The sequence below is a fragment of the Bipolaris victoriae genome, assembly GCF_000527765.1.
Source record: "Bipolaris victoriae FI3 unplaced genomic scaffold scaffold_62, whole genome shotgun sequence".
In the NCBI taxonomy this organism is placed as follows: Eukaryota; Fungi; Ascomycota; class Dothideomycetes; order Pleosporales; family Pleosporaceae; genus Bipolaris; species Bipolaris victoriae.
The window spans coordinates 159,638-178,840 of NW_014575330.1; the positions used below are offsets into that span (position 1 = coordinate 159,638).

General features: G+C 52.7%; 7 protein-coding genes across 7 annotated transcripts; 3 read left to right on the forward strand and 4 right to left on the reverse strand.

Annotated features, from left to right (window-relative positions):
- Positions 1–351: 351 nt before the first annotated feature.
- COCVIDRAFT_28119 (hypothetical protein) lies at positions 352–1,335 on the reverse strand (the record flags this gene model as incomplete). Its single annotated transcript, XM_014699457.1, has 6 exons — positions 352–453; positions 505–853; positions 902–978; positions 1,025–1,064; positions 1,117–1,255; positions 1,329–1,335. 6 exons carry the CDS (start codon positions 1,333–1,335, stop codon positions 352–354), a joined length of 714 nt encoding a protein of 237 aa, XP_014554943.1.
- Positions 1,336–1,716: 381 nt separating this feature from the next.
- COCVIDRAFT_28120 (hypothetical protein) lies at positions 1,717–4,402 on the forward strand (the record flags this gene model as incomplete). The annotated part of the gene is made up of 8 exons (XM_014699458.1): positions 1,717–1,726; positions 1,806–1,823; positions 1,900–1,948; positions 2,016–2,109; positions 2,165–3,325; positions 3,382–3,562; positions 3,902–3,990; positions 4,358–4,402. 8 exons carry the CDS (start codon positions 1,717–1,719, stop codon positions 4,400–4,402), a joined length of 1,647 nt encoding a protein of 548 aa, XP_014554944.1.
- Positions 4,403–8,195: 3,793 nt separating this feature from the next.
- COCVIDRAFT_103658 (hypothetical protein) lies at positions 8,196–8,498 on the reverse strand (the record flags this gene model as incomplete). The annotated part of the gene is made up of 1 exon (XM_014699459.1): positions 8,196–8,498. A coding segment is annotated over one exon (303 nt), but the record flags the coding sequence as incomplete, so codon positions are not given.
- A 1,876-nt stretch (positions 8,499–10,374) lies between these two features.
- COCVIDRAFT_39286 (hypothetical protein) lies at positions 10,375–10,826 on the reverse strand (the record flags this gene model as incomplete). The annotated part of the gene is made up of 2 exons (XM_014699460.1): positions 10,375–10,636; positions 10,792–10,826. 2 exons carry the CDS (start codon positions 10,824–10,826, stop codon positions 10,375–10,377), a joined length of 297 nt encoding a protein of 98 aa, XP_014554946.1.
- Positions 10,827–11,792: 966 nt separating this feature from the next.
- COCVIDRAFT_17473 (hypothetical protein) lies at positions 11,793–12,377 on the forward strand (the record flags this gene model as incomplete). The annotated part of the gene is made up of 2 exons (XM_014699400.1): positions 11,793–11,948; positions 12,159–12,377. The coding sequence occupies 2 exons, from the start codon at positions 11,793–11,795 to the stop codon at positions 12,375–12,377; spliced, it is 375 nt and encodes a 124-aa protein (XP_014554886.1).
- A 2,480-nt stretch (positions 12,378–14,857) lies between these two features.
- Positions 14,858–16,690, reverse strand: COCVIDRAFT_103814 (hypothetical protein; the record flags this gene model as incomplete). The annotated part of the gene is made up of 2 exons (XM_014699461.1): positions 14,858–16,470; positions 16,591–16,690. The coding sequence occupies 2 exons, from the start codon at positions 16,688–16,690 to the stop codon at positions 14,858–14,860; spliced, it is 1,713 nt and encodes a 570-aa protein (XP_014554947.1).
- A 706-nt stretch (positions 16,691–17,396) lies between these two features.
- COCVIDRAFT_17475 (hypothetical protein) lies at positions 17,397–18,143 on the forward strand (the record flags this gene model as incomplete). Its single annotated transcript, XM_014699401.1, has 3 exons — positions 17,397–17,415; positions 17,451–17,564; positions 17,728–18,143. The coding sequence occupies 3 exons, from the start codon at positions 17,397–17,399 to the stop codon at positions 18,141–18,143; spliced, it is 549 nt and encodes a 182-aa protein (XP_014554887.1).
- Between the last annotated feature and the right edge of the window lie 1,060 nt (positions 18,144–19,203).

A 19,203-nucleotide genomic window follows, 5' to 3' on the forward strand; every position in this document is an offset into this window, starting at 1 on the left:
AAGAAAATGACATGTGACGACTTGCTCTATACGTCTCGCACCGTCCCGACACTTCCCAAATGGAAGCCAAGTTACATTTTCCAGAATTGTACCTTGTGTGCAGGTTCAGTAAGGGAAAAATAGTCGTCGAGAGGTAGGCCGGAAGAATCGACTCTTTCCACGGGGGTAATCGGAGATACGGTGGGTGATTTAATCTCTTGTTCGAGTTGGGCAACAGCCACAGTTGGAAAATTGGGTTTTGGAAGCATGTCCTCGAGACGCATCTTTGGAGCAAGGTGAAGAGACGGCGCAGTATGGCGGCTCAGCGGGAGCACGCTACTGGGTTGCGTATTCTATTCGTCTTGAAGCGAGTTAGTAGTCTGTCTCCATGGCATCTGTGGTATCATTGTTACCATTTGGAGGTTCGTCACTGGTATGTGTGAAGACAAGGTGGCTTTCGTAGTACTGTAGCATCTGCGGGGTGTCAGTTACAAGTCACGACAAGTGACTGCAGACAAAACAAACCTTTTGAGGACACTTTTGGTAGACGTGCTTGAGGGGATGCTGTGTCTTTTGTTGGTTGTTCCATACAAGGTATACGAACTTGGCCAGGTCGCCCGTCTTGGGATCGCGCATTTCCTCGACTGTATCGACATAGCTGACATCGTGCTCCCATGAACCTGGTGGTGGGCTCCATGCTTTCTCCACCTTAAGTGCCTTTTCTGGTTTCGCACGCTTAGAGCTTGTTGTGGGGGTTTCTGATCCGGCTTTGACACCCGAGACAGACGGCCGTCCCTTGCGCTTCTGACCCTTTGGTTCTGGACGACCGCCGATGCTGGAGAAGTACTCGTTCAAGACGTCAACAGCTCCCTCCCTGTAACTGTCAGCTTCAATGCAGTCGGAGTAGGCGGATACGGCATACATGTTGTCTTCGGCCTCCCATGTCCGGTCTTTGGGGTCATCGTATCCCTCCCATTTGACGTCAAATTGGAGCACACCCTGTCACTGTCAACGCTGCACATCTGGAATAGGTCCTGTTACGCACTTTGTAGAATCGATGACCGTAGATCGCCTCGACCACATATCTGTCGCACTGTCAGCGCAAGTCGATGTGATGACACACTGGCATGCGCGTACTCGTCCTCTCCAATATCACTATCTTGGTCGTCGTTGTCGTCATCGTCATCGATTGGATCTTGTTTGACTAGTGGTTGCTTTCCCTTTGCCTTTGCGGGTACGTCTTCGGCGCCCGAGGACTCGTTATCGCTGAGCGCAGCTGGATACGAATAAGCTGCTGAGCTTCACGCGTAGGAGGGTTGTAGAAGAGCAGGCGGGCGAGCGCAACTCACGCGGCATGGTAAACTAGGGTCGCTATAAATGGCGGATGGCCATACAGAGATGCGAATAGCTTCGCAGGGCTCGGAGCAGTTTTGGAGAGAGCGAGCGTATACGGGCAATTGTGGGCAAGGGTTGTGGCAGAAAATAGCCAGGCAATGCGCAAAGAGTTGACCATGGCTACCAGGACCAGAGGCGCGTATGTTCGCGACGGGAGGCCGTGCGCGCCCATGCCAAGCCCTCGCCGGGGAAATTTCAAGACAGACATGCGAGCTGTTTGGACGGACCCCACCACCCCTCACTGTTAAACATCCCTGGGAGTCTTTTGTTGTGTATACCAATACACATTTAATTCTTTCGTAAATTCGGAAAAGGGCTTTTCGAGCCAACAGTTCTTTCACCATGGCCATGCGTAAGTCCTGTAGGCTCCAAAAGCTTCACTCATTTAACAAACTTTACCAATGAACGTATGCTAATATTGATGATTACAGAGGTCGATCTTTCCAACGGTATGCCTGTCCATTCACTACCGATTCCCCGTTCCCTCAATCCCACGGACCAAATAACTGATACCATGGATTACAGCGCAGGTGATGAAAGATGAGGCGGGCAGGCCGTTTATCATTGTCCGAGAGTACGTAGACCACCGGCTATACAATTTGGGGGCTTCTAAAAAGAGTTTGGAGCTAACAATCGGACAGCCAAGGCAAGAAGCAGAGACAGCACGGAAACGAAGCTGTCAAGTCCCACATCCTAGCGGCAAAGACGGTCGCCAACATTGTCAAGAGCTCTCTGGTATGTCACAGCTGTTGGAACTGAGCCAGGCCGAACACAAGCTTATGAATTGTAGGGACCGCGAGGACTGGACAAGATCCTCATCTCCCCCGACGGAGACATTACCGTCACCAACGATGGCGCCACGATTCTCTCCCAGATGGAAATCTCCAACCACGTCGCGAAGCTACTAGTTGAACTTTCAAAGTCCCAGGACGACGAAATTGGTGACGGAACAACGGGTGTCGTAGTATTGGCCGGAGCTCTCCTCGAACAAGCCGCCGATTTGATTGACAAGGGCATCCACCCAATTCGGATAGCAGACGGATACGACCAGGCTTGTGAGGTCGCCGTGGCCAAGCTGGACGAAGTCAGTGACGAGATCAACTTCTCGAGGGAAAACACAGAAGAGCTGTTCAAGGTTGCAAAGACCAGTTTGGGCAGCAAGATTGTCTCAAAAGCGCATGACCAGTTCGCCAACATTGCCGTAGACGCTGTGCTATCGGTAGCAGATCTGGAACGAAAAGATGTCGACTTTGAGCTCATCAAGGTCGATGGCAAGGTTGGTGGATCACTGGAAGATACACTACTTGTCAAGGGTGTCATAATAGACAAGGACTTTTCCCACCCCCAGATGCCTTCCGAGGTCAAGGACGCCAAACTCGCCATCTTGACATGCGCATTCGAGCCCCCGAAGCCCAAGACCAAGCACAAGCTCGACATTACCAGCGTGGACGAGTTCAAGAAGCTGCAAAACTATGAATCGAGCAAGTTCACCGAGATGATTGAGCAGATCAAGAATACCGGCGCCAACGTAGTAATATGTCAATGGGGTTTCGACGACGAGGCCAACCACCTTCTTCTCACAAACCAACTGCCTGCTGTACGGTGGGTAGGAGGCCCCGAGATTGAGTTGATTGCCATTGCGACCAACGGCCGCATTGTACCAAGATTCGAAGACCTCAGCGCGGAAAAGCTTGGAAAGGCAGGCATTGTCCGTGAGCTGACATTCGGAACTACAAGAGACAAGATGCTGGTCATCGAGGAATGTGCAAACACAAGAGCCGTCACAGTCTTTGTCCGCGGAAGCAACAAGATGCTTATCGACGAGGCTAAGCGATCACTGCACGATGCTCTTTGCGTCGTTCGCAACCTGGTGCGAGATAGCCGCATTGTGTACGGTGGAGGTGCGGCTGAAATAGCATGCTCGCTTGCCGTCGAAGATGCGGCAGTCAAGGTAAGCAACACCCACGCGGTATCGGCATTGAATAGGAGCTAATATCTTCCTTCCAGAGCCCCGGCCTGGAGCAATACGCGATGCGTGCTTTTGCTGACGCCCTAGACTCGGTACCCATGGCGTTGGCTGAGAACTCTGGTCTGAGCCCAATCGAAACCCTTGCCAATATCAAGTCCCGACAGGCCAAGGAGAAGAACTACCGGTTAGGTGTTGACTGCATGCAGACAGGTTCCAATGGTAAGTGCACCCCTTCTCTAGTGGTTGTCATAAACAATGCATCCCTCTCGTTTCAGCGGCACTTGGTTGCATTGGTTCTCACCGCCGTTCGGTCAACCTGCATGACCCCAGCAGTTTGGGGGAATGTGTTCCGCGGTGCATCAACTCAATTGACGCCACCGTGGGGTGGGATGAAATTACCCCACGCATCCAGTGCTGCGCTGGCATGGTACAATCCTGGGTGGGGGAGATGAGAGTCATCTGAGCCGCCCGTGCAGTGCTGTCACTTCCATTCACAGTACCACGGGCATTGTTGGCAGCCTGATATGGAATGTTTGGCTAACGTGGCATTCTCTGCAGATATGAAGGAGCATTTTGTCATTGATCCTCTGATCTCGAAGCGACAACAGCTGCTGCTCGCTACACAATTGTGCCGTATGGTACTCAAGGTACGTATTGTAACTTTTGGTGTTTCGTAACATGCCCCGGGTCGCTCCCCCGTCATACCTTCTTTTTTTTCCTTTTCGCGTCAAACTTTCTTTGTTGTCTGTTGTCTGTGCGACGTCGCCATCCCCGGTATCCCTTGCACTACAGCCTTGACTCAATCACGATGCCGGGGAAGCGGGGAAGGTACGGTCACGGCCGCACAAATGCCTGCATGCACGCTCGTCTTTTGCTGTTACATGCGACAAACGCGGCATCCATTTGTGTCACCTGTGGTTTTCTTGTCGCTATCTACGGCTACTTGTAACTTGTTTTTTGCATCACTTTCGTTGGCAATGATGCACAGCACACACGGGCTAACACACGGCACAGGTCAACAATGTGATTATTGCCGGAAGCGGAGAGCAGGATTTCTAAACGCCACGCATGTCACTGCCGTATGCAATGTCATGACGGTACTAGACTTAGTGTCCGATTCGAGTATACTAGCATGTAGCGAGATTTGAGACTTGAGACTAGTTAGAAAGCATCGAGATGTCACTGGTATACCCATAGACTGTTCAAAACGAATAAGAAATATACAAATCATGATGACACATGACTTTGAAATGATCATTGGACTTTGCTTCTATGAGTTGACAGTTGTGATGACGAAAACAATGCTTATTCTTCTTACGTTCCATACTGTACGAGTTGGAGTCTCTGTGCATTAGAATACCCGGATTTGAATTGTCTTGATAACGTCACCTCAAGTGATAAGTGGTTACAATAGTAAAAAGCATTCAAATGTAGATGAATATAATTGCTACATACCTTAATGGCTAAACTGCACTGTACTACTCCGTGGTGTCATCAGCTCGACGCGGCGTATCATGTTGCTTTTCTCCAACTACTCTAGGATAATGGAGGTGTTTTGGAAAAAGTTGTCTGGTGCCCTATCTCTAGCTCCAACTTGAATTAAGTGATTCTCACTCGGCTACTGAAATTCGTCCAGTGGTGGTAATATGGGACCAGTATTGGTTTATTCTCCCCCGTAGTTTGTTTGTTGCTAGCGGACTTGCGAGTGTGTGCTACTAGAAGTTTTAGACGTTAGAGGTCGTCTGTAGATGCTTATTTGTAAGTAATGTGCTATATGGAAGTCGTTTGAGTGAATAGGGGCAGTTCAAAGTGGGAAAATGGGTTTCAGGGATGATAGGTTAGGTTGAGGAATTGGGGTGTTGCTATGTGTAAGGAGGAATGGGTGGGTTGGGTTGGATGAGTAGTGTACTGAAGGAAGAGCAGAGTGGAGTAGGGAAGGAGGTATTAGAATGTGGGTGGGAAAAGATGGTTACATGAGAGATATGAGAGATAGATGGTAGTTTTTTGATGGTAAGCGAGGAAGTCTCACACGTTGTCTGGTATATTTCGAGGTAGAAGTGCTTTGGTCACTTCTTTTGGTGTCGAGTGTGTTTACAGCTTTGTTCGAAATGCTGGATAAAAGATAGCTTTTCTTTGCAATTGAGTTTTTGCCCGGAACTTTTTTCCGTGTATTAACGTGAACTACGTGTGCATCCGACGAATCACGAAGTCATGAGGGGAGAATGTTGGCTTGACATTATAGTAATAAGACTGACTGTCTTCCTTCCACGAATCTAAAACATGAACAGGGTGAAGAGAGGAAAGAGATTGTGGTAGATAGATGTTTAGGAGTTTTACACTGAGATGGGTATGGGATATAAAAATGAAAAGGACTAAGTCATGCAGTGTCACTGTTGCTATTGTGAAAGGGTAGAAGATACTATGTACTCAGCGGATACGGTCGACAACCGGGACTAGCATTGCAACGGATACAGCAATGCGTGTATGATTCTGCACATGGATATATAGACGTGAATAGGAAAAAGATGAGTGTATATCACAACGTGCAATGGAGTTGCGTATTTAGTAAGTGCGAGGAGACTGCTTCACCATCTCCACACATGTCTTCACTAGGTCGAAGACAGCACATGTATAAAATGCATGTCTAGGCCCAGTCTCAGCTTCTTGTTGCCCATCAGAAAGTACGACTAATTTCGGGACTTGGGCATTTGAGAGAAATTGAGATACAGGGGAAACAAGACGAAGAAGCAAGGACCATCCTATTAGTTGTATGCTCAGTGTAGTGCTTACATAGCACAATCACTCTCTCGTTTCTTTTCAAGTAAAAAACCACAAGTATGAACCGTTGGAAAGCAATTGTGGGTTCACCGGATACTGATCCTGGCGCTTAAAGCAATGCACACTACCCGTCTTCGTGGCCCTGTAACTAAGATAGTAGGCGCCACATCGGACATAAAACCCATCTAGCTAATGTATTCAACAAAACCTTCCTCTCCGTCCCGACCCCATAAGCGAAGAACCAGAACAAAGAAAGAAACAAGGATCCAAAGCTTCTACTTCCACGTAAGCTTCTAGCGTGAACCGAGAAAGAAAGAAAAAAAAGCCACACCCATCACCAACCTCAGCCGGTAAGAACCTCGGGAGGTTTCTGTATGGCTCTGGAAGCTTACCATCTACAATCCCCAAAGAACCCTCTACCAAAGTAACAACTGCATTCACCACGAGACATCAAACAAACTTTCCAGCCACCCTTCTTGTCGAGAACCTCCTCCTCTCACGGTAAGAATCTCGGAAAGATTTCCCTCCACCAAACTGGCACTTGCTTCCCTACCAACTTGCACTCGTCCCCCCAAAAAACCTCCAACATCATGTTTTCACCACAAGCCATCAAACCTTCCCAAAAAAATCATCCCCAGCCACCTCTTCCTTTGTTGAGCAAATCCCCCCCATCCCCTGCACCGAACCCACAATCGGGCATAACCGCATAGCGCCGCCGCCCAGTCTCTCTAGCTGTACGGTACCTCCGACTTTTTCCCACCTTTTTTAAAAAAAAAGACCCTCCGATAAAACCGTAAAACTAGGCCAGGTGCGGTAGCACACTAGCACTCCATGCATCGCTCACATGTGAAAGACCAAAAAACACACATACAGTTTCCCATCCGTGCAGTTTCTCTTTGTAGCTATTGTTTCGCCTTTCTATAGACCCACTTTGAAGCACACACGTTTGGAGCTTTATCTACCTTTCCTAGGCGGGTAATAAACGATATATTTCCTTTACGACTTATGGGTCTGCGGGTCTTCAAACCGACCTCCGAACCCACACCGCGACCTCCGATATCCCCCCATCACCCGCCAACCCGCCAACCCCCACTTGCTTGCGTGGCGGTCGTCCCGTCCACCCTATTATTACCTCTTCCTTTAACAACGGAGCAAACTAGGGGGTTGGCGCAAAGCGATCCGAGACCCCCCCCCAATGCGCCTCAACATATCTACTTTTGAAAGACCAGAATACTTGGAAAAAAAAACTGGACCTTTTCGCCGTTGTGGGGGGGGTAAGTAAGGTCTAGAAGGTGACGGGTAGAAGCGTGGTGGGTCTTGTTATCGGAGCTTCACGGGTTGCTATCCCTTGATTCTCGTTTCTCGTACGCGGGTTTCTTTCGTACGTGGACTAGTGGAGCTTGTCGGACATGTGAAGAGTGAGAGTGGGTGGAGAAAAAAAAAGTGGAGAGATATTATTTTGTGTCGGAGGGAACAAATGACCTGGGAAAAAATCCGATGATTTGGGTTGAAGAAAAAAAAGGACGGTTGATTGGATGGGATATTACTTCAAAACTCGATTCCAGAGATTCTGGGTCTGCGAAAGAAAAAAAAAAGGGAATTAAAAGGTCCCATGTGAAGGAAGGTGGGCAGTGGGGTTTTGCGTTGCAGAATCGAGTATGGCGGCACGTGTAAGTGTAAGGTGTACGTACTCTCTCTCTCCACACACATACACATACATGTGAATATTACAAGTATCATTCATAAATCTCCACATACACATGTATTTTTTTTCACATTAGGAATGTGTAAATACGCTATACATCGGCAGAGCTCGGCTACCCCCCTTCGTGTCCCCCCATGTGCAGCCCAGGCAACAACGGCACGATGGCGCCAACAAAAAAAACTAAGTCGTCGATGCAGACGCAAGGGAAACATGTGTGAGTGTGTGTATGTGTGTGCATTATGCAGCCTCCGCTTCGAGAAAAACCCAAGCCACAAAAGCCCACAAGGGCGAACGCTTACCCATATGTGGCTGCCAACATCATCCCGTTTTTCCCAACAAAGATGGCATTATCGGGTTTTTTTCTTCACGTCATTTGCGAATAAAAAAGGCGTGTTGTTTGTTGTTGACGCTCGCAGGATGAAGCGATGATGGATGTGTGTCGTCAAAGTTTCTGAATCCGCTCTGCTTCGCTTCGTATTTATTATCGATAAAACAAAAAATACGAGGAAACGAAATAATGAGACAAGTGACGTCACTTACTACACACACGCGCCATGCACGTTTTTCCATTTGCCCCCATTCAAATCGAATAAACGGGGCGCGCGTGTATACACTATGCAGTGAGGGTTGCGCATTCCATACTGATTTGCAAGTGCCTATTACGGAAAACACCAGTCTATGCTGCTTTGGGATATGTGGGTTGATCGGATCAAGCTTGACACTTGGGTTTCAAACAGTTTGTTGAATGTCTCCGGGGAAGCGGGGAAGCGATATCGCAATCGCTTATCAAACAGAGAAGCCGTTTCAACGACAAAGGAGACTTACAATCGCAAGTTGCCCGTGTTTGTGGTGTGAGCTTGCCCTACAATGGCGTGATACGTATCCGGTACCAATGCCAAAATAGGAAATGTGGGATGGGTCGTCGGCAGATACATGTACACAGCAAAAGCTAGACCATGTCAATAATGGGGAGAGATGTGATATCTGTTTCACAGGATGATAATGCTGCAGCTTGCATTTGCGGATGCAGCTACGCTATCAGTAATGTGTGGCGATGCTTAGTTAGTCTTGCACGTACACTACTCGTACATGCTCGCCCCAATTCAATGCAGCCAGGCGAGGCTGACGAGGCCGCTCTACTAGGTGTATTTCTTCTACCGTTTACGCGGCAAGGCTGAGTGGAGAATTTATCCGGATTGCCGTATTCGGTAATGTACGATCGGCAGTGGTGGTACCTGCATTCTCCAGATGTACGTCATGACCGCTCGTGACGAGTCCAAGTGTTGACCCCAGAAAATATCGACTTTTGTTTTTTTTGGTTTTTTTGCGGAGCCCCGTGATCGTTACAAAAAATAAGGGTGTGTTCGGATGTGTGGGGAGGCAGATTTTGGGGGTATTCGGCAATTGAGTGGACCTTTTGTGGGCATGGGTATGATGACGACAATATCAGTCGTGGATTAAGTTGCGAGCAGCGAAGATCCATGGAAACAGTGGTGCGGCCATCTTGGTTGACGTCGCTTGCGCACGGGGTGGGCCAGCCACTCGCCCCTTGTCATCACAAACTAGTCGACGTGCCACGTCTGGGTTTGCCCGTCTGGGGAACTGTAACCACCGTTCCCGAATCTTGTCAGCAACACCTGACATGTCCGAAAGTCTTCGCTCCCAGCTGTGCCTTGGTAAAATGCGTCGGGACTGTCCTAGTTTGTTTAGCTAACCATATCCAAAGAGGGCTTGCGGGGTAAAGGTCCAGTGGGGAAGCTAATTAACGTTCCGCTCGCTGGTGGTTGCACCATGCCTGGAACACAAATAGGCTTAGTAGCGGTAAAAACTTGGAACGGCCTCGTCGCCGATTTGGGGATCTTCAGGGTTTCGGCGTCACTTGGAATGTCTTGACACGTGGGGACCAGGAAGCCTTTCAGTGATAATGAAGCCAACGCGTGAGCAAGGGCCGAGGGCAAGCAGGTCGGTCCGCGCCCCCAAAGTCTCATCCGAAGCATTTCAGCACCCCTTGCTCCTTGGGCCTCACATGTAACGGCAGCAGCTACGCACGTAGGCTCGCCGCCCAACACGAGAGAGACTACACAAGTGCTCTCATGACTCGTTTATCCTTCCGGCCATGCGCCAGGCAGAGTTGGAGCAAGGAGCATGGCCAGCTGCCAGGCAGTGCGTCTTTTCGGTTCGCATCGCAGCTTACTCCAATACCATTCGCATTCGTGATCTCAGCGCCCGACGAGCGCACAATCAGTGGCTTAGTCCAGTCGCCGACCTACCCCTTGCCTGTAAGAATGAGACACGTCGGCCGATGGCTGAGTACAATTATACGCTCTTGAGACCAGTGGTATTATTATACTGCGTACAACATACTCACTCGAATGTGCCGCGTAAGTTGAGCTCGGGGGCGCCCGGTACTGACTTGTGGGGAAACCCTTGCCGCTGCAACGTCCAAAGCACCTGATCCTGATAAACCTTCCGTCTGTCAGAAATCATCCAAGAAAAAATCAGGGTCGGTAATAAAACATTGCATGATTCCGGAGTTTGCCCCGTGTGCTTAAAACAGAATCTCAGCTTCCTTGGACAAGGAGGCCTGTCCCAGATAGATGCCATGCCACCTGAGGACGGGGAAGCGCTTGCTGGCAGTAGGTTGCGCCTTGTCGGTAGGGTGCCAGGAAACGGCTTCTCCTTTGGATCCAAGCCACATGCCTTGCATGCCACAAGATGAAGTCGTCTTTTCCCCACCAACTGGCATCGTTGTTGCCTCGTACTCCATGACCAATACCCGAGATCTCTTCGACTTGCGATGCCGGCTGCATCTATTCGAGGTCGATTGTGTGCCATGTCCTTTATCACAGGGCTCGTGGGCGCGACATGGGCCGAGTCAGGTGCACGACCGAGTCTGTGAATCGCAAAGGGTGCTCGCGATCGAGAACGTCATGCCGGGAAATCAGCTCTTGGGAGCATAGCACACTTCAGACACGGGGCTTTGAGCAGTCCATTGCCCATGTGTTCGTATTAGAGAAGCCTCGGTGTTTGCGGAAAAAAAAATAGCCGAAAGTACTTTGGTGGGTGTATTTGTTCGGTACAGGCCTACCCCGGCCCAATCGTACTCACCGCCGAGAGAGGTTCATGAGCACATGTTATGGGATCCCTCGTCATGGAACCTCGGACGTTTGAGCGTTGCTGATGCCATCGCAGGCTGGTAACTTTGATCTATTGTTGCAGTCAATGGGCCAATATGTGAAAACAAGTCGTCCGAGTTGGTGTGGAAGCTCGGCGGGCTGAGTGACGTAGGCTATGGGGGTGTGTAGGCGACGTAGGGCTAGATCCGGCCTTGGCATAGATTTATCCAAGTGGAGTCTACATCTGTCTGTTACCAAGACCACGGGAAGAAAAGACGAGCAATCTTGGTAGGTCTCGTGTTGTTAATGCGGCCGCTCATGTGGTTCTGATCAGGTTGTTCGCGATGATCCATCGAGATACAACTGCAAGATCTCCCGGAAAGTTTGTGGGATCGCGATCGAGTCCACAGACCATCTGACTAGGCGGATGTCAAACGGCGCTTGATGTTAGCAATGCTGTTAATCAAGAGGTGCCAATTGCATTTGAAGCGATGGAAGCTAAAGCTATAACATTGCACTGGCCAAGTGCCTCTCTCAAGCTAGAGGGTGACGTAGAAGATACTAAATAATAGTCATTCTCAAGGAGTACGACGTCAGGGGTATCTTTTTTCTGGTCCTGTGCTTTTAAGCCACGGAGCCCTTGATGGCCCGGGAAGATTAACGTGTATATGCTCTTAGAGCAAAACTTTCCGAAGTGGAGCTTGCATAATGTTGCGTCAATAGCCTTTTTTTTGTTGGTAATGGTTAATGTGGATGCGGTGAGACAAAGACTATTAGACATGCATGTGCTTTGTTGCAAAGAAAACAAAATGCAGCTCCAAAGAGTTGGGGTATATGGTCAGCTTTCGGAATGTCCTTGGTACTTGTCAATGTAAGGGTAGCAAGTAGTGCCAAGCAAGACTGGTCAATTGATAATGAGGCGGTAGGGCCGAAGACGCATGGTACTGGTGAGCAACGGCGTCAGCGCGCCGAGGAGGGGGTGGGGCAAGTGTGCGGAGGGCTTGATGTATGTATCCTGGCACCCTGTCTGTTGCTCCGGAAGCGGTAGATGGTACCGCGAACTGGAGTGATAAGCCGTAGTATGCGAGACGAGTGGCTTGGGCTAGGTCTTGTTGTCTCTCAAGAGTCGCAGGCTGTGAAGTGATGATCGTAAGCGGTGTAATGCGGCATGTATTGACGGGAGATGCTGGCGCTGTGTAATACTCCGTGTGTCCAGTCAATGGGGTATGAAGCCGCGGCCACGACGCTTGAGCAGGGCAAATCTGACGGTGGTGTCGACGGCGCAGGCAGGCAGACAGGCTGTGTGGAGTATTGCTTTGCCGCATGGCGGCAGTTGATTATCTCCCGCTTCATCGTACGCAGACAAGCATTTCAACATGTTATTAGTTCGAATGCGAGTGCAGGACGCCAGATCTGCATCGAGCAATGGGATTGATTGGCACAAAAGGGGCACGTCACCAACGTATGGATGGATGTATATACGACCAACTTTGTGGAAATGGGGACATGTGTGACAAAGCGAGTTCATGTGACGAGCAATGTCGCCTGGATTGCACGGGAGCAACAAATAAAAAGGGCGGGCAGGGCCGGTCCCAGGTGATTGCCAACCGTAGCGAGGAGCGGTTGCGACGATCACGGTGACGGCGACGACGAGTGTCAGCGTATTACCAGACAGAGGCTTGACACAAGTATAGCCAGGGAGCATTTTGGCGTGGCGGGAAGGGGCCTTGTACATGAGGCTGAATCATCTTCAAGATAACTCGTCGAGTATGGCTTCAGATGACCACTCGCAGGCGCTAAACTGCCAGCGCATCAACCTCCAGACCGACTTGGTTGCCGCGGGGTAGTTGCTGCGGGTGCCTGATAGAGCACTTCCGTCCGCCAATGCAGACACAGAGGATTGTTTTTTTAGCATCCAGATGATCAAACGCCTTCCGGGGGGAGGGGGGCAAGTGGTAGAGGGTGGGCGTCAACAATGCGGGTTGACTGGGTCCGCCCGCTGAGCTGAGCCCGTACGATCCGGGGTGGATGTTCCCATTTGCTGAGCCAAGTCGAAGGGGAAGATTGGCGAGACGGTTATCCGCAAGTCAGCTGGCGAGGCTTGCGTAGGCAGACGGCAAGTCAATAGAGTACTCTACAGTAGTGAGGGGCGACGAAGCAGAAGGTGTCGAGGACAGGGCAGGACAAGCGGCGGGGGCGCGCGCGTGCGTGGGAGTCATTGCAAGCATGACGTTGTGTGTGTGTGTGTGTGTGTGTGGATGTGGATGTGGATGTGTGGGCGGGATGGAATATGGCGGACATTAAGCATGTCACTGTCATCCATCGGGACACGCCTTGCTTGATTGCGCAGAAAGCCCGTTGTGGTTGATGGGACACTGTGTCGTGGGCAGAGGAGAGGGAGAGAGAGAGAGAGAGTGTGTGTGTGTCATGGGCGAGTACAGTGGTCGGCTTGGGCTCGCAGCCTGCGCCTGCGCCATAAGGCTGATGAGCGGTGCGGCCTGCAGCAAGCAGTAAGCAACAGTCGAGTCTCGCCCGCCGCCGATCCCACGATAATGCACGTCAAACAATTGCTGGCGTATATCGAGTGCAGCCTGTGTTTCATGAGACACGACCTCCTGATTGCCCACGGTCATACCCTACATGGACATTAGCTATCCTGCCCTTCCGGTGTTGAGTTGCAGTCGGTGCAGCATAGGTGAGGCACGCCGTCTCAACACCGCAGTTCAAAGTCACAGTGGACAGGAAGCCGGCCCGAACAAAGGCGGGAACCGGTTTGGCAGATACAGACTGGCCGCGACGGCCTTCTCTGCTAGTGCCAGAGGTAATTTGTGAGGCCGCAGCTTCGTCATAAAATAAGGCTGTCTGTTCATTCCCCCCCCCCCCCGGGCCAAGAGCTATATCTGTAAAAGATAAGTGAGCCCGTTACTCATGTCCTCAACGGGCCGTCCACGGTTGCCTTGTTATAATAAATGACAAAGTATCCAAAGTCATGACATGTATTGCATGCCATGGGTGGTGGTAATTCAGCGCGCGCCGCAGGGAAGCCTACATCAAAGCGTGCATAAGCGCTCGTCTGGGCTACCTAGCTCTGGTAGATGATACGGAAGAGCGGTAAAGAGGGCTACCAAACAGACGGCTCCAAATCGAGCATGTGTCTCTTTGTTGGGACTTTGAATCCCTGGACACCTGACATTGCGACAGAATTCAATCAAAAAAACTGCCCCAAGAAGTATTGCCTCGGTGTCTCGTGCATGGCCTCACCGGCGGCCCCTCCCCATTCCCCATCATATCATCACAAGTCACCGAAAAAAAAAGCGCGCACGTGCAATGCAGGGTCGAACGTTTGAGTAATGTAAAAATCCGCTTTTTGTCATTAAGTACCTATGTAGGCAAATACCTGCTATCTTTCATGCGAGGATATTTCCATCATCGGGCCAGCTCCGCAAAAGCCGTCCCATTCCAGGGTATAGTGGCTCGGGCAAACAAGCCCGATAAAAGTACAGTGCAGGTGATAGTAGTAGTAGTAGTACAGACCAGATAGGCGTGAGCCGTGACCCCATCTTCCACATACAGAAGACGCAATCCCATGCCAAACGCAATGACTGCATGAAAGAAATTCGTAGCCTCGTCGGGCATACTCAAAGCCCTGATGGTATCAGAAGTTTTTTGGGTTGAACATTACCCCAGATTGGCTGGCCCGCCCTTTTGACTGGGCGGCCCGCCAAACAATAAAAAAGTCTGGAACAAAAAAACAAAAGTAATAAAAAGACGGGCAGCAAAAGGTAGAATAGAGAGCAAAAAAAGAAACAAAAAAACAAGAGCATAATTAAAACACAAAAACGCCCTGGTTCAATGCCAAACCATAGATGCCGCTAGAAGTGCAAACGTTGAAAAGCAAAAAAGAATGATGCTTGATTACCATCCAGACTTGTGGTAATCGCCAAGCCCAGAGTCGAAGAACTGGTTGTACGCGCTGCTGGGCTTGCTGTCATCCTTGAAGGCCGATGATTTGGCTTGTGATTGTTGTTCGTTGTTGTTGAGGCCCTTGACGTCGCCCGTCGTCATTGCTCGGCGCAGGCCAGGTAGGTTCGCGGCGCTCTGTTGGCGCTTTGCGACTGCGTTGGTGGTGGCATTCTTCTGTTGCCTTTCCCACAGCAGGTTCTGCCTCAAGCTTCCAGTCAACTCCGAGGTCAGCATGTTGCGCCTCGTCGTCTTGGGAGACATGGCCGGTGGGTGAACGTTGGAAGTGGTCATGATGATGGGCTTAGGGCGAGAGGCCTGGGATCGCATCATCATCAGACCACTGTCCTCGTGGGGTGAGTTGCCGGTAGAGGGGCCGTTTGGTGTCGATGTGCGGGATCGACGGATGGCAGGGGTTGATCGGGATGCGGCGTTCTGGAGCGCCAATGCGCGGTCATCCTGATGAAGAGCGGTGGTGAGGAGCGATCGACGCGAGGTGAGGTCAGGCTTGGAGTCGACCCGCTGGAACAGAGGAGTACGGTCAGCAACGCTGGGAGGACCGCTCTCTTCGTTGTCGTCGTCCTCCCAGTCGTCGTCATCAGAGTCCTCCTCCTCGATGGCGCTCTCGTCAATGTCATCCTCGCTGTCGCTCTCAATGGCCGCCTCGCTTTCAGAGGTGGCGTCTTGGAAGGTGCGGGTGCTGACTTCGGTCTTGAACGAAGTCGTCTTGCGCATGGGGGCAGCAGCCTTGCGCAGGTGCTCGGTGAGGGAGCTGCGCTGGGCCATGGAGTAGGCCTCGAAGGAGCTGCAGTTCTCCTCCTCGGACGATCCGCCGAGTGTGAACATGGGCTGCCTCTTCTTGGTGCTGTCGGCCTTTGTGGGCAGCGGCTTGGTGATGAAGCTCGAGGTCTTCTTGAGGATGGGAGTGGGGTTGAGGTTAGTGCTCGATCGAATCGAGGTGGAGATGTGGCCAGGCTCAAAGCCGCGGACGACGCTGTGCTCGCTCACGTCGGTCGAGGTGCTGGCCTCTGAGCCGACTGCCGGGCTCATGATGTCGCAGCCGACACTGGTGGCGACGGTCGATGTCGAGGCCTCGGGAATGGGGCGGGCATGCGAGGGGGGAGTGGCGCTGCGAGGCGTCGTGTCTTCCTCGGCTGGCTTGAGCTCGGGTATCGGGGCGGCGAGCTCGGCTGGGAGAGGCGAGAGGGGCTCGATGAATTTCTTCTCCTGTATTGAGTTGACGACCTTTTCGAGGCCAATGGGAGTCATGTGCTTGCCACGGGCATGGCTGGTAGCCGAGTCGTGGCGGCGAAGGTCGGGGCGAGAGGCAGAGAGGTCTGAGCGGGAGGTGGAGGTGATTGCGCTGTCCAGGTTGGACTCGTCGGAAGCGACGCTGGTGGAGAGTTCGGGTACGTCCGGGGCGCTGCTTGACAGCCGACGTCCTAGTGACCACCGGGACGACGTGAGCGAATCAGGCTGGCAGCAAAACGTCTCGCGAGACCAAAGACGCCATGCCATGTTCTCGTAGCGCTTGCCGTCTTCCATGGCTGGAGAGCATCGCGCAAAGACTGTTGCAGCTGTGTTAGTGCATGTGTCTATGGTGGTGAGGCTGCTGTCCAGCTGCAAATCCCAGCGAGGGTGGGGTTTGCAGTGGGTTGCAGTGGCTCGATCTTGCATGGTTTACTCACCAGACCAGAGGCCAAAGAGGTTCTCTGTGCTGCTGGTTTCGATGGTGCGCATGGAGCTGGGCTCGACGCGCACAATGGGCCGTTCGGCGCGGAGAGGCATATCTTGAGAGTGCGTGTGTGTGTATATGTGGAGGTTAGAGGGCGGGAGCGAGTGTCGGTGGTCGTGGGACGGGGATTGTGGGGTGGGAGTTGCAGTGGGGACGGCGTGGTTCCGTGGTCGTGGTTCTTGGAGGTGGGCGGTTTACTTTAGTTGCGATTGCGTCAATGGGGGAGGGTTGGAGTAGAGCCGAGCAGAGGGAGTGCCGGCGGGACTAGAGGGATCGCGGAGACATGGATGGGATGGCGTGGATGGGGTTGCTGGTGGCTGTGGTGGTATTGTTGCTGATGATGGTGATGGTGGAAGAGGAGAGCACTGTGGGCAGGTGTAGTATGTATGTGTGTGTGGATGTGGGTGTGAGTGTGGGTGTGTGAGAGGGCAACGTCTGGTGGCAGCACAGGTGGGAGTGGATCTGGGTATGTATAAAGCCCACAGCGTGTGCGCGGACTGCAGCGACAGGGGTGTGGCCAGAGCAAGAGCAACGACCTGGGCCACACCTCCCTTGCCTTCCCTTGCACGCACCCTCCACCCCTCCCTCCCTCCCACTACCCTACCCATGCATCCCTAGCCCTAGGATAAGGGCCGCCGGAGCACCCCCGGCAGATTGCATCCAGAGCCCGTCCGGCCTTTCTACCGCTCTTTGGCCGATTCTCACGCTGAGCCCGTGGCCCATGGCGTCAGTCTCTGCGACGCTCGTGGCCAGGTCGCCATGCCTATACGGGCGTACGGTACTTGCTACTATGTATACTACGAGGTGGTGTAGTGCAGCAGCAACAGAGAGCCTCCGTCTTGTCCGCCTCCTCTCGTCGTCGCCTTGCCTGCCCTGCCCTGGAGAGAAGAACAACGCATCCAGGGCCCCCAACGCCACCTGGGCCAGGTGTGCCCACGGCGTGCACCCCCCCGTGTACCGCCGCCGCGCGCGTGGCTCTTGTGATGTGAATGGGTCTGCGGCTGGGCGTGGGGAGGCACATGATGTCTCGCTCGCATGCACGGCGGACGTGCGGGCTGGCCAGGTTGCGCTCCCCTTGTGGGACTTCCAGAACATGTCGCCCTGACTCGTCATGTCTACCGTCTGTCTCATGTCGCATCTCATGCCTCGCGCCTCATGCCTCATGCCTCATGCCACGGCCACGGCCACGGCCACGGCCACGGCCACGCCCAGCGCTCGCGGCGGGCGATGAATCGTCGACGCTGTGGCGGCCGCGGCCAACCAGCCGTCTGCCGTGACATGTGCGGTGCTGACGTAGCCGCCTGGTTGCACCGTCTGCCTCCCGTCGTGGGTCTTGGTCCTGGGTCGAGTGTGTTGCTCGCGGATCCGTTGCACCATGGGGCTCGCAGCTCGTCGTCACCTGCGCCCCCGCCCGGCCCAAAAACATTACTTTACCGCCCGCGATACAGATTCGGTACAATACCGCTGACTCAGCCACTCGCCCGCCAACAGCATGGAAAATCTTGAGCGTGCCATGTGAGGCGCTAGTCTATTTGTAGCATAGCGGGTCCCCCCGCGGAAGCTACCCTCGTCTTCCGCCTGCGTTCCTTTTCCCTCTTCGCCTCTTCCGACACTGGGCCCCTGCGCGCTTCTAGCCCCCCTCGACTGGCCCATTGCCCATGTGCTTTGCCTCGCCCGGCAGTGCGCCTCTTTTGAACCCTGAGTCAATGGCACCACACAAGACTCCCCTCTCCACGCCCACACTCCCATCCTGCCTCCACACCTCCAAAAAAGAAGCCTCCCCCGGCCCGCCAGCCTCACCACCAAACCTAGCCATCTACTTACCCATACCTTACTCTCGCACACACTCACACACACTCTCATAATACCCGCCTTACTCACCTCACCCACCCCGCCCCGTACTCGTTCGCCCTGTTTGCCACTCCCTGCTCGCTTCTGCCGTTTGCGCTAATCACACCCCTCCCCGCACACCAGGGTACCTCCATCACGGGGTACCTGACTTCTGCCGTCCGCTGGGCGGTCAAGCCGTTTAGTAGCAGCAAGTAGCAAGTCGCAGAGCAGTACATTCCTCGTACCACACGGCTTCTGCCCTCACAACTGCCTGCCATGTGGCTTCCTCTTTGCCGCCCACCAGTGCCGCCCTCGTTGCCGCCCTCGTTGCCGCCATCGCTGCTATCGCTGCCATCTGGTGCACTGCCCAAAAATCATGACCCTGTGCCTGTGAATACTCGACCCATTGTTCGCCAGGTTCCTGGATGCGTTGGTCGCCCGCAGGGGTCACCGCGCACGAGGTACACGCCCCGTGTCGCCACCGGGTGAAGACGCCGGCTGTCGACAAACACTTACTACTGCTGCTACTACTACTACTACTACTACTACTATACTCTACCACAACCATTTTCCCCAGACACCCACAGCCAGACGTCGGGGTAGCGCCATGTACCCTGCCAAGATGGCTCTGTGCCCTCCCCCTAGTCCTCTGGTACCGTCCAAGCTGGCAGACATGCTACGTCAGTCGATTGCACCGCAATTTCTCGAGGTCATCTGCAGTGGCCCGCCGAATCAC